Source organism: Macadamia integrifolia, chromosome 9 (genome assembly GCF_013358625.1).
Source record: "Macadamia integrifolia cultivar HAES 741 chromosome 9, SCU_Mint_v3, whole genome shotgun sequence".
Classification (NCBI taxonomy): domain Eukaryota; kingdom Viridiplantae; phylum Streptophyta; class Magnoliopsida; order Proteales; family Proteaceae; genus Macadamia; species Macadamia integrifolia.
Genome location: NC_056565.1, coordinates 2864641 through 2883205, shown reverse-complemented (window position 1 = coordinate 2883205; position 18565 = coordinate 2864641). Strand labels below are relative to the sequence as shown.

Sequence of the window (18565 nt, the reverse complement as noted above, 5' to 3'; positions counted from 1 at the left end):
CAAGGCCAAGCTTGTCTGTCGCCGCTACTGTCAAAAACGTGAAGGGAGAAGTATATGTTAAATACCTATACTTCTGCCTTTGTACTTTCCTTTTTCACCATCCACAAAACCACAAACAAACCCTGTCCCTCTTCCGCCTCTGCAAGTCAAGCAGCAAAGCTTAATCAAAGATCCTAACAAGCAGAAACAGGTACACCTTCTTCTGTTCTTCTGCTTCCTCTTATTTTCTTCTCCTCCTCCAACTTCAACTGTGGTGGTAACAGCATTTGCCGCTGCTTCCTCTTCACTTCTTCTCCCACTTCTGCAATTCGAAGTCACATACCAAACCCCCTGCCCTCTCCCGCCTCTGCAAGTAGAGCATCTCATTTGTCTTCACTCTGAAACTCAGACAGAAAAGCATAATCGAAGAGCCCATGACCAGAAACAGGTATGCATATCTGACATCACTACTACTGCTAGAGAAAATACTATCAATGCAAGCTGGAGAAGTGAAGAGGAAGCAAAAGCAGCTGCTGCAGCAGCAAACACCCTACTGTTGAAGGAGTCGGTGGAGAAGAAGAAAGTTGAGAAGAAGAATTGAGAAAATGATTTGGCTTGTCAATGACTACAAGAAGCCCACTTTATTTATAGATGAGCAATAATATGAATAAGGTATGTTAGGTGAGGATGACTCACCCTTGTGATATGCTGAACCTGGATACACATTCACACTCCCCCTCGAGTTGGTTCATATATGTCTCTAATGCCCAACTTGCATATAATAGGATGAAACACTTTGCAATTTAAGCCTGTCATAAATACATCAGCCCACTAATTTTCTGTGGGAGAAAAAAATAGACAAAATAGTGCCTTGCTCGAGCTTCGCCTTGATGAAGTGTTGCTCAATCTCAATGTGTTTACCTCCTGTCACGCTGGACCGGATTGTGAGCAATGCTGATTGCAGCCTTGTTATACAATAGAGTCTCATTGGCTCTGCAACCGTTATCCCCTAAATCATTAACACCTTGAACCATACAAGCTCACGGACTCCATGTGCCATTGCATGTTATTCAGCTTCTGTGCTTGTTCTTGTTATTCAGCTTCTGTGCTTGTTCTAGACACCATGGACTGCTTCTTGCTACTCCAGGTGACTAGGTTCCCTCCAAGAAAGGTGCTATATCCCAAGGTAGAACACTGATCATCAATGGAACAGGCCCAGTCGACATCAGTATAAGTTTCTAGCTTGAGGTTGCTATTGTTTGAGAATACGAGTCCTTTCCCAAGGGCCAATTTTAAGTATCTCACAATTCTATACACTGCCTCAAGGTAATATCAACCTCACAACCAATCTCATATAACTCTCTTTGTCTATTGGATCACCACTCTTGTTGCTGAGATAAAAAAAGAAAAACCTTAATAGGAGAGTCGACTGGCTTAAACCCAAGCATACCTGTCTCATTGAGAAGATCTAGGACATACTTCCTCTGGGAGACAAAGATACCATTTTTGAATCGAGCAACTTCAATTCCAAGATCTACCAGAGAGGTCCCAAATCTTTAATCTCGAACTCTCTTGTCAATCACTACCTATCACAACTAGATTATCGACATACACAATGAGGGTAGTGACCTTACTACACCACGCTTGACGAACAATGTGTGATCAATTTGGTTTTGTTTATAGCGAAATTTTAACATTTTAGGAATCGGCCAAACGAAGCCCGTGGATATTGTTTTAGGCCATAGAGTGATTTCCTTAGCCGGCACACCTTCCTAGCTGTGGATGATCTTTCAAAGCCAAGAGGAACATCCATATATACTTCCTCTTCTAAGACGTCGTTTAGAAAGACATTCTTAACATCTAACTGTTGGAGATTCCATCCATGATTGGCCCAAGATAACAATTAACAAAGCACGAACTGAGTTCATCTTCACAACCAGTGCGAAGGAATCTCAATAATCAATGCTATAGGTTTGTGTATAGCCAAAACAAACCTTGCTTTATACCTCTCAATGGTTCCATCGGCCTTATGTTTCACCGTGAACACACTTACATCCTACTAGCTTCTTTCCTTCTGGACAGGGAACCAGTTCCCAAGTACCATTCTTTTTTAGCGCCTGCATTTCCTCTAACATCATCTCCTTCCACTTGGAATCAGCCATAGCATCTTTCCAGCCCTATGGAATAGAAACAGAAGACAATGAGGAAACAAAGGTCCGATAAGATGGGAACAGGGATTCATAAGAGATAAAGTTAGAAATGGGATGTTTAGTGCATGATCTAGCTCCCTTCCTAATAGCAATATGGATTACCAGTGGAAGGGTCCCTATTACCTGACTGAGATGAAGGAGGTGGATTGGGAGCTGCCGTTGAACATAGCAGGTCGGTTGCAGGCTGCCTTGTCTAGTTCTTTTGTCTGGAGTATATAAGCAAGTCTTTCTTTGGAATATTCTCCCCCACATTCCCCACTCATTACTATCAGCTTGAGGTTTCTCCCCCTCAATACAAACAATATCAATATCAGGGGGTGAAGGAAAAAGAGGAATAAAAGGAGTCTTTGGCATTATAATCTCTCCTAGAAGAGAGGATTAGTGGTAAGATTCAGATTCATGGAAGGTAACAACAGTCAATGAGTGGGAGGATGGTAGCATTTGTAGCCCTTTTGGGAGGCAGAATAAACAAGGAAAATGCAACAAAAGCCTGAGGGTCAAGTTTGGAGCCTGAAGGTGTGGATTTGTGAGCATAACAAACACACCCAAACAACCAAGGAAGAAGACAGGAGGCTAGGGAAGGGTCTGGAAGATGGCTCACAAGGGTTTGAAAATCCAGAACACTAGAAGAAACCCTGTTGATAAGATAAGCAGCAGTGAGGAGTGAGGACAGCATCCCTCCAATGAAACTTCAAAACATTCATAGTAAAGAGAAGGGAGCAGGCAACATCAAGAAGATGACGGTTTTTTAGCTCAGGAATCTCATTTTGTTCTGGAGTATAAACACACGAAGTTTAAAAAATAATTCCCTGGTCATCAAGATATTGACGAAAATGATTGACAATATATTTGGTTCCGTTATCACTTCGAAGAATCCAGACCTGGGCAGTAAATTGAGTCTGAATCATGGTGTGAAATGAACAGAAAAATGGTAAAAGCTCCAGATTTATCGCGGAGAAGATAAATCCAAGTTAAATGAGCTCAGTTATTAATGAAAGTATAAACCACTTAAAACCATCTCGAGAGACAATGCAATAAGGTCCCCACACATCTGAGTGAATAATAGAAAATGGAATATCACTTTTATTTAAACTTGGTGAATATGAAATACAAGTATGTTTAGATAAGTCACAGGTATCACAATAAAATGTGTCTAGGCTACAACCCTTTATTAAAGCAGGAAACATGAAACTTAAAGTATGAAAAGAAGGATGACCAAGGCAATGGTACAAAGGTGTATTTGCTAGAGGACATTATCAGCCCAAAGAGTATGAGTAGAAAGTCAGAAAAGAATCGTAGAAAGACCCCGATCCAGATAGTATAGTCCGTCCCACACCATACCATACCCAATCATTGCTCAAGTCACCAAATCCTAAAAGGGGAAATGGGTAGATTAGATTGAGACAACAATTGAGATCAACTGCAAGATGATAGATAGAGAGTAAGTTGGCCCAAAGGTTAAGAAAACACAAACAAAACAGGAGGAATGAACAAAGGATCCACCCTCAAGAGAAAGGATGGGTCCGAAGCAAAGATGGGGGAAGACCCCAGGACACAACAATGTGAGTGTTCCTTGGGGAGGCAACATAAGTTCTAGTTACTCGAGAGAACTTAGCTTTTACGTCAAAAGAATTGGAATCCCAAATCTAGCGAACCGAGCCAGAGATGGAGCTCCATTTCCCGCGGTTGCACTCCATCCAGATTTGGTCGATGGTAGAGCAGAAAGCAAGTTTACCCACAGTGTCACAAATAGAAGATCCGGCAAAAGTCATATCCACCCAAATCCATTCCTTTTGAAAAGGAGTATTCTTCTATTCCTGGGCCAACATATTGCAAGAATCCATTCCAAATAGAAGAGGATAAAGGCATGCAAAAAGAAGAAATGCTCAATGTCTTCTGCTTCAATCCCACAAAGGTAGCACAGGGAATAGACAGGAATGATTGCGTAGGAAGGCAGCGGGAGAGGGCTCGCCAAGCAGTAAAACTATGACAGGGAATTTGATGATTGAACCAAATGATGTTGTGCCAAAGCTGTCTAGACCTGCTACGACCTCTCCTAACAGGCCAGCTCGTTCACCCTCTTCACTCTGTTTGTCCAAAGACCCGAGAGGCCGAGACCTGATGAAATCCCAAGCCGCTTTGGAACAGAAGGAACCAATCATGGAGGGAGTCCAGATAATAGTCTCCTTTTCTCATATGAGCTTCAAAGATGGAGGGCAAAGATGGAGGGCAAAGATCTCCAAATATCATCCAACTAAGGTGAGGTAGAAGCCGGGGGAGTCCATCTGCCCAAAGTCAAAATAACTCGAACCAGCGCCTCCTTTGGGAGGTAAGAACTATAAATGATTCTTGCACTAGTGTGATGGAGGAGAACTCCCATCGGGTGCCAAGGATCCAGCCAAAGAGAAGTGGAAGAACCATCACCAATCTGAGTAGAGACAGCCTCGGCGACAATAGGTCTAAGCACCAAGATCTTACGCCAGACACAAGAAACATCAGCCGGTATGGGGGCAGTCCAAAGGGAATCTGAACGAAGGAGACCTGAGTACAGCCAATCCACCCATATACTCTTCTTGGTAGCTAACTTCCAAATCAACTTGATAATACCAGTAGAGTTGACATCGTGGATATGCCTCAAACCCAAGCCAACTTCGGTTTTTGGAAGGCAAACAGGGCCCAACTTAAAAGGCGAAGGAATCTAGAGCATTCTAAAACTTTCCAAAGGAAAGCAGCAAAAATAGATTCAAGCTAAGAGATAGTAGACGTGGGCAACCCATAAATGTCGGACCAGTAAATATAAGAAGCTTGGAAGATAGATCTGATGAGTTCCAAGCTACACGCTAAATATAGAATCTTCCCTTCGATAACTGAAGCCTTCCTGATGAGATCGAGTATAAAAGTGCAATTGTGGGCAGACAATCTGGCTGGAATCAAAGGGAGGCCTAAATACTTAACCGGGAGATGATCAAGGGAGAATCCAATCTTCTCAAGCAAAGAGGCCTTAACATACTCAGAAACTACAGATAAGGAGATAAGAGATTTTCTCAAGTTAATACGGAGCCAAAACATAGATTCGAAGAGTTGCAGACATTGCATAATAGCCTCCAGGGACGTATCATTAGCTTTAGACGTTGGTAGAAAGGAAAAGCACATGTAAAACAGATGATAAGGATATATTAACCAGAAATAGAGGATAAAGATCGATCTGCCACACGTACTTTATCTGCACCCGAACAACGGAGTATTAACAAAAGTGGTCAGAGGAACTAGTCATATGATTAGAAGCGCCTGAACCAATGAGCTAGGACATACTAGAAAAGAGGAGACATGAAAAATAGCTGACTGTGAAATATTGGAAGTAGAGGCGGGGCTAGGCGCAAAAGAGGTGGTCCCAAGTTGAGACATCATGTGCTGAAGTGACAGTAACTGATCCGAAGAGAAGGGCTCAGAAGATGTAGAAGCAGGAGCAGGCTGTCCAATAGGAGAAGCATCAGTAAACTCAGGCAGTGGCAGCAAGGACCGTTGGGGTGTCCTAGCAGTGCTGGCGGGGATAGTGAGGGCCACAAAAGGGCCAGGCAGCAAGGGTGAAGGCTGTAGCAGGGCCTGGCAGGGAGAACTGAGGACTGCTACGGCCAATGGATGGTGGAAGAGTTGTTACCGGTATGGAGGTCAAGTGTTCTACTTCAGGGAAGTATATCGGAAGAGTTTTCCATACATTTCTTCTCCTTCGGTGCCGCACGAAGGAAATGCCACGTGAGTTCCACGTGCAAGGACCATGGGATCTTGGCCTGCAAGTGGCGGGGAAGTGTTGATGTATACATTGACCCTACCCTTCCCTAACAGTTCAAGTTTTTGTTGAAACGGTAGCGAACACAACCATCAACCTACAAAATCCTACCGTGTATACATATCTAATGTCGTACTTCAGTCTTAATAACAATAATTCTGTCTATAGCTTCTTTTTATCATGCTTTGAGGACAAATATATTGCACCAAAGATAAAAGACAAAGAAACCACACTAAAGATGCACTCCAAGAAACAGACCCAAGAGGCTGAAATCAGGCCATCGCATGCACTACTAAATTAACTAACCAATTAATAAATTAACTCTCAAGTCTCAAGTACTTTAAAGAATGTAGATGGAATATTAATGAATAATCGATTTCTCCGAAAATAATGATATAGGAACCACAAAGCCCAATTAACTCAAGGATAACAGTGAAGATGACATTTTTATTGCACATAGAAAATTCCAAATTCCAAAGCTCCTATAAAACAGAGTACCTTTCTTTTGCAAGTTTGAATAAATTTGCAATGTGCCCCCATAATGTCTTCTCAAATGTTTCCCAAGTCTGATCCACATCTTCAAAATATTCCCTGTTGAGTATTGTCAAATCATAAATTTCACAAACACAGGATATTCAACCCAACACCAAAGCCATCATGCCCAACGAACCAAGAAATGCACTCCATATTGATAATTCAAAAATTAGCTGTTAAATGACAGTAAGTCACAACATTTCGATGAATGAAAGGGAATCTTAACAGCATCCAAACTAACATTTTGTAGCTCCTTAACATTCACCAGTAACACTCCACCATTATAAAACTATAAAATCCCATCAAGTACAACCTGACATTCAAGGTCCCGCAAAATTTCATTAAATATTTTGGTTTTGACAGATGTGGAAACAAAACATTGAACGCTATGTAAGGTTTGCAACTTTTCAGTCGAAATTTCAATGTTTTGGCTACATTTTGACAAAATGTTTCGAGTCTGTATCGTTTTGGTTGAAACGATACATTTGTTAAGTAGTAAATCTCAGGTTGTCACTCGCTGGTTTCAACAGAAAGGGTTGGGAAGACTTGGGTTTTGGTGGTTTTTGCCAAATCACTCTCATACAAGCATGGAACCAATTGTTGGGCCAGTAGTGGAATGCATCGGAAGCGACGATTTTCTGCATTATTGGAAGACTTGTGCAAGATTCAAGCTTGATGGTGAATCGCTTTTACCAAAAAATTGTGTATTTACATTTGATAATCAATGAAAAGGCTTATAATTTTATGTATATTCATTCCTAAAGCATATTTAAGTTGTTTTAATTGAATTATGTGTGTTCTAGTACATAATTTTGTGTGGAATAGACATATTAAAGAATTTATACAACGGCATATAGTATATACTTCCAAACTAGGGTCCTAAGTTAAACTACCATTTTGAGTTTTTTATCTAGGGGTTCCACTATGTTTAGAGGGCCTAAAATAGGTTTCCTAGAAGTCTGGGGACCTAATTTTACCATTTAGGCCTCGAAACCTTCAACTGAACCCTGCAGCCAAAACATTCCAGGTCTCAACTGAAATTTCACGGTTACGTGAAATATTTCGGTTTCAAGCCTGGTCGACTTGGAACTACTCCATGAAGTTCCTTTATTTGAAAATAGGACCAGCTCACTGAGCCAAAGATCTAAAGTTTGATAACAGTCCATAACACAGCAAACACAAAAAGCGAACTAAATGCATGACTATGTAACTGGTCAATCATATTCTAACATGATTAATTTTGTGAACCACAGGCCCACAGCATCATATCGCCTATATAAAGGATAAGATTTATATGATATCGTGTAATCACTAATACCAAGCCTATACAGGACAACATTTTTATGACCCTGTATTGATGCAGGGGAGTTCCTTACTCCCAGAGAAAGAACAAAGGGAAACAGGCCACTGCTTAGTGGCCACAGTTTAAAGAAGGAAGCCTTTTCTCCCTTTTGCCGACATGGGTCTTTTTCATCCCATCATGGGCCTATCTATCAGCCCATATCATGGGCTTAGCTAGAAGCTTTATTTCTTTTAGGTCTTTTTTTTCCTTTTTCTTTGAAGTTTCCTAATGGCTATGTAAGTGTGGTTAAACAGGTTTCTTTACATAATAGGGAGTAAAAAATGGCTTAACCAGTGCACGAGGCTCCCGCCACAACGAGGTCTGAGGAGGGTCATAATATACGCAGCCTTACCCCCAATTTGCAGGGAGGCTGTTTCCCGACTTAACTAGGTAGTCTTTCTTTAATTAACAGCTTGTAGGCTATTTTGGCCATCCAACAATTAATTGCAATTTTATCTACTGTTACTTGCATAGTTGTCACAGAACCAAGGCGAACCAGGCTTTTGAGGTGGAACAAATTCAAGGCGACACCAGCAAGGCAACTAGGTGTCTGGATGCCTACGCAATGCTGGTTACTTGTGCTTGCTGGAATTTGTTTGATACAGAGATTTGTAGGGCTTTTTATGAACTGCTGTTGCTAGTCGAGTGCTGTTTTTATTGGCACATAAATCACAGCCTACCAGGCTACCACCAAATTGAAATTGGCGGCAGCCCTGTTTTAGGGCCCTTTTTTGGCTTAAATCGATATTGCCCACCAAAGGGATCTATCCTTCAGATCCTGCCCATACAATGGGGCATAAAGAGTCACGCAACAGTAACCGTCGACCAAGGTATCAGATCAGACCTGCCAATCTGCCAATACAAGAAATCTCCCAAAATCTGGTTTTCGGGTTTCATAATATACTGTTTTGACTGTTGACTCAAATCTGACTGTCGAAACTCGAAACATTTCTGTATTCTGGGGTTTATCTATTCCAATAGTCTATGATTATTGACCGGAATTTGAGCTCCATCAGAAAAGGCTAACTTTGACTTTACTAGTTGACCTAAATTTGAGCTCCATTTAAAGCTTCTGCCTACTTCACTGAGATCTTTCAGCCCCCTCCCCCTGTTGGATATTTTGCATTCTAATGCTTTGTGATTCAAATTAACCCCTGAAATCAGAGATTGATTGGGCTTTACTAACCTAATTTCTGAACCCTAACTTGGGGCTGTAAATTACCAAATTTCCCCTCTCAGGTACTGCTTACTATTCCGCTATTAGTTACTGTTTTATACTTCAATTCCCTCACTGTTTTGCATCTGAATATTATTTCCTGATGTCTATCTATTTTCTAGCCTTTGTTATTGCTCCATTTTTTTTCTCTTAATCCTGTTAGAACTAGTTGCTAAAGTCTGAATTATCCTTTGTTGATCAATCCTACACACATCCTGGTACTGTTTTGAGTCTTTCACATACAGTATCTCATCAGGGAAAGTAGAGACAAAATAGGAATCTAGTGCCGTGGAAGCAAGGTAGTGAATAAATAAAGAAGAAGAGGAAGAGGGGGCGAGAAGGAAATGGTGGAGGAAGAGAGAAAGAGGCAATGGCAGAGCTCCTTCAACTTCTGGAAATCCAAAATTCCAAACGTCATTACAGTTCTAAAAGTTGTATCATAAATGAGTATTCGAGGTTCGGAGGGTTGAAGTTATAAGTGGATTACAGTGGGTTCACAACACAGGTGCCAATATGCCTGTACTGTTGAGATGTGTTGACATGTGCTTACTTGAATTGTGTTTACGTGTGACATGTGATTATGAAAGTGATTAAAGCTGGCGAAAATGAATATTAATGTGTGACGTACATTGTGGAAGTGATTTTGGGATCTTTGCTTAAATATTATACCTATGTTTTTACAAGTGAGTTTAAAAGGATGATTTTGAAAAGGGTGATTTAGTAAAAGTGAGATTTTGTGAAAGCTTCAAAGAGAGAGTGTTTGGGGATAATTGACTGTCCAATACTATGGAGAGTAATTACCACCCGAGAGGCAGTGTGTTCTGTAGAGCCGCGGAAGCATACCCAGTGTACACATATGAGTTGTCAGTGGTGTATAATGGTAATTGGAGATGAGAAAATTGGAGGCTGGCCGTGTTTTCCCTCTTAGAGTATGGCTTGTGGCAGCCTATTTCCCTCAGTGCCAGCTGAAGTGATAGATAGAGAAATAAAGAGAAAGTGTTTTACTAAAAAAATATATTTTGAGAAAAACTAAATGTTTTGTTTTAAACCTGTGATTTTTATATTTTTTGTGTGTTTTGATCTTGCTATATTCTTTTGTATTGGGTTGTCGAGCTCACCCCATTATTTTATGACAACACACACGATTGAGATGAAGGTATACTTGGAGCAAAGTTCGAGGGCTGCTCAAAGATTCCCTTTATAGTTTGCTGCTTTATTTTTCTTAGATGGATGTAATAGGGACAAATTTGAGACGCAAACTCTGATAATTTGGATTTTGATGTTTGACTGGGACATACCTTAGATTGCCACCAGTAGGAATTATTTGAGAACTATGACAATGATTGATTATTTGGTTTGAGATTTGAAACTGATGAGGTTCGTTATGGATGTTTTGTTGGTATCTATCGATTGTTTGATCAATACTCGTAAGGGCTGTACCTTCACCTGTATCTAGGTCTGGGTTGTGACATTTACCCCCTCTCCCTTCATCTTCTCCCTTGCCTTTGAGTTCCTCTCTAGATCCATCCAATCCTCCACGGGCTAACATCTCATTTTTCCCCCATTAAAATGCAAAGCCCTGATGTTACCCACTTTGCTTTTGCCGATGACCTCATGATATTATGTAAGACTGATCCCCTCTCATTGAGACCATCATGTCCTCCCTCCACATTTTTTAAAACATGTCTGGCCTCTATACCAATTGTCAACCTCCTTAAATCCCACCTCTACCTTGTTGAGGTCTCTAATGCTTCTAAAGCCCTCCTCCTTGAATTAATAGGCTTCTACCTTGGTTCTCTCCCTATTAAATACTTGGGTCTACCTCTCACTACTACTAGGTTGATAGCTCACCAATGTACCCCAATGTTGGATCTCATTCGGAAAAGGTTCAGCTTTGGAAAGGAAAGCTCCTCTCTTATGCATGCCACTTCGAGCCCATTAAATCAGTCATCAGTGCTTCAATCCTATTACGTATTTAGGTTACCTCAGTCTACCATCAAGGTAGTGGAATGTTCACTTTCCTCTAAAGGAGTAGAGTCTACTAGATTTCATTATCCCATCAATTGGACTTCAATTTGCACCCTCAGTAGGAAGGGGGTCTGTGTTTGTAAAGGATCCAAGAGGCTAACTCCGTAGGCATTCTCAAGCTTATCCAAAAGCTTGTATCCAAACAAACAACATTTGGATCTTTTGGGTTTACTCCTTTGAAAAGACTCTCTATGGCCTGATCCCCCGCCCCACTGGCGTGCCTTTATGTTTGGCAAGATTTTTAAATTCAGGCTTATTGCTCTCCGGGCTATCCACACCTCCATTGATGATGGCACTACTACTTCCCTCTGGCTTAAGAACCATCCTTCAAGTGTTTTCTTCTCTATGATAGGCGCCAGATTAGTTTACTCCTCTGGTTTGGATAGAGATTTCCCAGTTGCCTCCATTATCTCCAACAATGCCACCCCCCCCCAACCCACTCATTGATATTTGGTCCTCCTTACCTCCTCTCCTCCTAACCACCGTGGTAGAGGTGACATAGTTATCGGGATTCCCTAGCCCTTAGGCCTATTCAGCTCCTCTTCAGCGTGGGGTTTGGTTTAGTCGCGAGGTCCTTTATCTCCTTCGCATAAGATTGTTTGGTTTGAAGGCCACATCCCCCATCATAAATTCACAGCCTAGAGAGTTCTTTCCAACTACCTCCCAACACAATCCTTCCTCATCTATCGACACATTCATGTCCCTTCAGCCTGCTGTCTTTGTTGGAATGAGATAGAAGACTCACAACACTTATTTTCTACTGCTCTTTCTCATCCACTGTTCAGAAGAGTCCTTAGTAGCTATTGGATTACCAAGAGAAGTCTTCTCCCTCTTTAGAGAGTGTGGATCTGGGTTGATATGAGATTTACAAGGAACTCTATTTGTGACATCGTTGGGAAGCTCGCCTTCTATACTACCATCAACTACATATGGATGGAATGCAATCTTCGAAGATGGACTTCCAACTCCCAATCCTTTGCCAAGATTTGGAATGCCATTTACTTTGATGTTAATTCAAGCTTGCCATGCTCCCCCATCATTCTATAAGGGATTCCCCCAATGAACAGGCTCATCGTTGTGTCCTAGGGTCTGCCCACCTCCATCCTGTAGCCTCCCAGCCCTCCCCTTTAATGGTTTTTTGTTGCTTTGTTCAGCTTTCAGCCAGCTTTCTTCACCCTCAGGGCCCTTGTATATTCTCTTTTTCTCTTTGGTAATGAATTTATTATTCACCCAAAAAAATTTGGGTTCAGGGTTTTCTTGAGATACAGTTATGTTCGTCTCAAATTTTTGACATGTTTTGAAGATTGACTGGCTCCGACAAAATTTGGTGGCGACCCGAATGAGATTTTTTTTTCTAAGGTCTATGATGGATTGATGGTAACAGAGGGGTTGGGCCGACAGGCCCAAGCACGGACTTGGATAAATTTGTACTATCGTCTTGTTGAGCAGGCATTGTGAGATTTGGGGCTTTTCGATTTAGGGTTTCTAGGTGAGTGTTCTTGCCGCAACTTTGGGTGTTCTTGAGAGATCTCCGTTGTAACTTTTTTTCCAACATTGTGAATCATCTTCTTCTCCACTCGAGGACGTAGCACACCACATCAGTGTGTGAACCTCGTTAAATCTTTGTGTCTTGCGTGAATTTGTTTGCTTTTATTTGTTTCTTTGGTGTTTGTTTTAACAGAAACTATTACAGTGCTGTGTAATTTGAACCTAGGGCTCATCCTATCTACAACCCCCCAACCATGAATAATCACTAGTATGAAGCGAAAAATAGTTGTCATACGAGCACATCCCAGCCTCAAAAAAAGGTATAATAACAGAAATTCCCACAAAGAAAGAGCCCAAATGGAACTGACCTTAGCCTGCCAACCTCTTCCTTATGGGATGCTGCAGCTGCTAATGCAAACCTCCTTTTTCCATCTAGTGCGGTTAGCCTCTACTTCAACATAAGCAGAAAAGACATCATTTAAAGCAAGGTCAGTGGAAAATTCAAGCTGCACTCAATCTTAATAGAAATGCAATATTAAGACTTGTTTCAATTTGACAAGAACACCTCGTATGTGCTAATGAGTTCTTTATCATCATGCAAAGAATCCCGTGCTTCAGCTGCTTCTACGGAAATAGACATCATCCCCTCCACATCCTACAAAATGAATGCGGTAGTCATTTAAATCATCAGCAAAGTAGATAACAAGGATCATCACATCCAGAAATTCCAGGAAGATGTTTGTGAACAATCACTAAAGTCAGATCAGTTACCAGCAATTCCGTTGGCTCAAATTTGTTCTGAAGGTTTGTTTGGAGAAAAAGACGGGACAGAGACAGAGACCAAAGCAAAAAAGTTACAACAATAGACTAACCTTCAGAGTTGTGTTCAAGTTGTTCCTTGCATTGCTAAGGAGCTTTATCTGATCATGGTTTTCAATCAGTGTTTGGCATTCCTGACACAGCCTGACCCATGAGAAAGTTAGACAAAACAAATAAAATACAGCTTGAACCATTAAAATTCAACCGAGGTCGGGCCTGTCTAAATGACAAGACCCATTTAAGAAGCAACTAAGTTAATTGGATCATTTTGACACCCCCACCCCAAAGAAAAAAGATGATTGGATCATTCAAGAAACCAGCAATCAACGTACTTTTCAATACCAATAAAGTTTTCCCGAAGCTGGTTTATTGTCTTCTGAGACAAGGCCAGAGCTTCTAGCCCAGAATGTGCCTGTTCAACCTGCAGGGAAGGACTTGTCTGGTTAAAATTATATTCAAATTTGCAACAGAAGATGGCTCTATTAATGTGAATGAATATACTAATTACTAAGCAACTCTATTCTATCTATACCAATGTATAATGTGAAGCAGTGTTCCTGCATGACTACTTTATTGAATGCTATGTGAAAAGCTGCCCCCTTACCTTCTACAGAATACAGAATGGTGTTCTTGAGATATTATTGAAGTACTAAAATTAGCCCGTCTCCCTTAATTTATAATTAAAGAAATCGAAGACTAAAAATCGGTTAGATATTGAAATTTAAAAATATACAAAAACAACATAAAAACTCACAGTAAGGATAATGACTTCCTTTCAGTTAAACTAATGCAAGGCAACCACTCCAGTGTAGTTTGACAACCCCCGACCTTCTCCCTCACATTCCCATGAAAAACTTCTCCCCAAAATAGCTGACCAAGTGTTTGATACTCTAACGCCCATATAAGTTAAAAGTAGTTAATGCAAACCATATTTTGTAAAACTCCCCATACCATTGATGCAGATCAATTAGATAAATATGCAAGTGATAGGCTCATTAAGGGATGGGAGGAGGATCCCAATATGATAGCTAGATTGGGATCAAATCTGGTAGATCCAACAGTCATTCAAGATAATAATAATTAATTTTAAAGAGAGACATCAACATATAGGGTGGTTACATATTTATAGATAGATATCAGCCACAGGGGGAGGATAGAGAAAAGATAGAAAGGACGGAGAAAACTCTTACCAGATCTAGAGAACATAGAGAAAAATTCAACAACGTGGTTACCAAAACAAATCAAATTAATTCATCCAATCCCATCATAGGGGGTGGTTACATATTTATAGAAATAAAATCCAATGAAATCCAACTACCTGTCTAATAAGGACTCTAAACAACTAGTTAGACTAATATAAGCACATTAGAGAGTCCTCTATATGCTGGTCAGGTGCCATGTGCTTTTCTTTTATATTCTGAGGATCCTTGTTTATTGTGCTAGGTTCCATCCTTACCTGATTCCTTTTGTTTTCTATCTTACTATATTTATATAGCCTATTTTGAAGAGTTAGTTGGGTTCTTTACAGATAAGGTGGTGAAGCATAGAAAGTGGGATTGTGAAGGGAACACCAACACGGTGTGGAATGAAATGACAGATTGCATTAAGAAAGTTGCCAAGGAGGTTCTAGGGGTGACTAGGGGTACTAAGTTGGCCCCTAGAGAAACTTGGTGGTGGGATGCTGAGGTCCAAGCTGCCATCAAGCCTAAGAAAACTAATTTTAAAATTTGGCAAAGGACTAGGGAAGTTGAAGACCAAGAGAGATATAGCGCCGCCAAGAACGAGGCAAGAAAGATTGTGGGGATAGCAAGGGCAAAAAAATACGATGATTTTCACAACAATTTAAATACCAAGGAAGGGGAAATGGCTATCTATAAGATAGCTAAAATTCAAGAAAGGAAGAGCAGGGATCTCGACCGAGTTCGTTGTATTAAAAGTGAGGATGGTAGAGTGCTTGTGAAGGATGAAGACATAAAGAGGGATGGGTATTTTTGTAACCTACTTAATAGAGACAGCCCTAATAGGAGTGGTTCGAGTAGCCCACAAAATGAATCATAGGTATGTACGCAAGATAGGAGTGACCAAGGTTAAAGAAGCCTTAAGGAAGATGAAAGTAGGGAAGACACCAGGTCCGGATGGGGTCCCAATTGAAGTGTGGAAGAGTTTGGGACCACATGGAGTCGCTTGGTTAAGCAAGTTATTTAACAAGATTATGAACACGAAAAATATGCCTGATGAATGGAGGAGAAGCATTATTGTTCCAATTTACAAAAATAAAGGTGATATCCAAAGCTGCAATAACTATAGAGGGATAAAACTTATGAGTCATACTATGAAACTATGGGAGAAGGTAATAGAAGTTTGCTTAAAAAGAGAAACTAATATCTCAGAGAACCAATTCGGTTTCATGCCTGGGAGATCTGCTACAGAAGCGATATACCTACTTAGGAGGCTTATGGAAAAAGCCAGAACCTACAAGAGGGATCTTCATATGGTCTTCATCGACCTAGAAAAGGCCTACGACAGGGTCCCCAGAGATTTAATCTGGCAGGTTTTAGAGAACAAAGAAGTGTCAAGTAAATACGTTGATATTACTAAAGACATGTATGGTAATGTGGTGACTAGTGTGAGATCTGTGGGAGGGCAAGGTGCTGAGTTCCCAATTAATATCGGGTTCCATCAAGGATCCGCATTGAGCCCTTACCTATTTACACTTATCATGGATGAATAGATGATTTAACCCAGAATATTCAAGGAAAGCTCCCGTGGTGTATGCTTTTTGCAAATGATATTGTTCTGGTCGGTGAAACAGTGACAGAGATTAATGATAAGTCGGAACTATGGAGATATACCTTGGAATCGAGAGGTCTCAAGATAAGTAGAACGAAGACGGAATATATGAGGTGTAACTTCAGTCGATCAAGGAGTGATAATGAGGAAGTGAAAATTGAGGGGAGAGAGATCCCGCAAAGTGATTGTTTCAGATATCTGGGCTCTACGTTAACAAAGAAGGTGAGATTGATGATGATGTTTCTCACATAATTAAAGTAGGATGGATGAAATGTAGAGGGGCGTCTGGAGTGTTATGTGATCGACGTATTCTTCTAAAGCTTAAAGGAAAATTCTACAGAATAGCCATAAGACCAGCTACGATGTATGGTGCAGAATGATGGGCAGTCAAGAAACGTAACATAAATAAGTTGAGTGTTGCTGAGATGAGGATGTTAAGATAGATGTGCGGCAAAACCCTAAGAGATAGAATAAGAAATGACCAGATTAGATCGGATTTAGGAGTTGCCCCAATTCAGGATAAGCTCAAAGAATGTCGGCTACGATGGTTTGAGCATGTCCAAAGGAGGCCCTTGGATGCCCCAGTACGGAGGAATGACCAGATGCAGTTGAATGGAACTAAAAGGACTAGGGGCAAGCAAAAATTGACCATTGATGAGTTAATTAGTACATGCAAAAGTTAAGTCTTCACCCAAGTATGACATCTAACAGAGCGGCCTAGAGGGCTAGGATTCGAGTTGCAGACGGTTCGTGAGTGGGATGTCCCAAAGTGTTTTTTTTTCCCCCCTCAATTTAAGTACTTGCGGATCATGTAGCCGACCCCATTTAGTTGGGATAAGGCTAAGCTTTGTTGTTGTTTGTTGTTGTCTCATCATCCTTACGGGCGTATCTGTTCCTTTCGGACAAGGCTAAGCACTGAGTCTCCCTCCTTTCTTCGTCCCCACAATTCCTTCATCTGTCCATTTCTGATATTGCCTATAGCTCCTCTTTTTGTTCTCAACCATCTATGCCTCAAATCATATAATTGACAGAGATATCCTTTGGAATGACGTTCGTCATATTCCTGGTCAAGTTGGCTCCCATCCTTGGGGGATTTGTGGGGACTTCAACGTGGTTCAACTTTCTCATGAGAAACAAGGTGGAGGGCCCTCAAATATTGCTAATGTTGATGCATTTAGTGAATGCATTGATGACCTCAGATGGTCCGGTATGAAATTCTCTTGGAACAATAAAAGATCGGTTCTTTCCCCTATTGCTTGTAAGTTGGACAGAATGTTAGTGAACGAAGCCTGGCTTTCTACCTTCACTTCTTCTCATGACTCTTTTGAGACCCCCGACATGTCTGACTATAGCCCTATATTCCTCTTAATTCAACCCTATACATCTTTTGACCCTAAATTCTTTAAATTTTTTGACATGTGGTCTTCCCATCCTGATTATCCCTCCATTGTTAAGGAAGCTTGACTCAAGCCTGTTCAGGCTTTCTCCACCCCTCTTTTTGCCTTGGCAAGAAACTTCGGAACGTCAAAGAATCTCTCAAAGTTTGGAATACTAACCCCTTCGGGAATGTATCTTCTCAAGTTACTGACTGCAAGAATAAGCTTACATCCATCCAGATTCGGCTTCAATCAGATCATTTGAATCTCTCTCTGGCTAATGAACAGAAAATTGAATCTGCAAATCTCTCCTCTTCCTGTCTCAAGAGGAAATTTTTTTGAGAAAAAAAGTCTGGAATCAATTGGCTTGAATTGGGGAACACAAATTCTTCATACTTTCACTACTCTATGAAGGCTAGAAACAATTTCAATTCCATCCCTAAGCTCACTACTTCGGCTAGCACTCTAAGTCGTTAAATTTGATGTGATAAAAGGTGTAACCGTGGATCTCTTCAGGTACTTGTTCAATCCTGACTCTTCGCTGGCCTGTTCCATTCCTGATGGCCTTATCAATAAATTCATCTCTAACAATGTGGCTTATATGCTTTGGGCTATCCCCTCTGAAGATGAAATTGAAATTGTTATTCTATCTCACAAAACAAACATGCTACGAGTCCTGATGGCTTTAGAATGGGTTTGTTTTGCTCTTCTTGGGACATCATCAAAGAAGATTTGACCAAAGTTGTCAAGAGCTTCTTAAATCCTAATCAAATCAAGGGAATTAGCCATACCTTCCTCTGTCTTATCACTAAGAAAAAGGGAGCCAATGCAATGAATGATTTTAGACCAATCTCTTTCAGTAACCTTCTGTACAAGTTCATTGCCAAGATTCTTGCCAACAAATTAAACCTTGTGATTGATTCTCTTATTAGTGATAACCAATCTGCTTTCATTCCCGGAAGAGCATTGGGGACACCATCCTACTCCGTCATGAGA

At 40.8% G+C, this 18565-nt stretch overlaps 1 protein-coding gene across 1 annotated transcript in view; it reads right to left on the bottom strand.

Annotated features, from left to right (window-relative positions):
- LOC122088994 (exocyst complex component SEC6) overlaps positions 1 to 14357 on the bottom strand; it is a 52657-nt gene extending 38300 nt beyond the window's left edge. Inside the window, exons 1-6 of the mRNA XM_042658400.1 lie at positions 14331 to 14357; positions 13736 to 13824; positions 13457 to 13547; positions 13150 to 13239; positions 12953 to 13032; positions 6475 to 6567 (exon numbers count right to left, since the gene is read on the bottom strand). Coding sequence (XP_042514334.1) covers positions 6475 to 6567; positions 12953 to 13032; positions 13150 to 13239; positions 13457 to 13547; positions 13736 to 13824; positions 14331 to 14357 — 470 coding nt within the window. The remainder of the gene's footprint in view (positions 1 to 6474; positions 6568 to 12952; positions 13033 to 13149; positions 13240 to 13456; positions 13548 to 13735; positions 13825 to 14330) is intronic.
- Positions 14358 to 18565: the final 4208 nt, after the last annotated feature.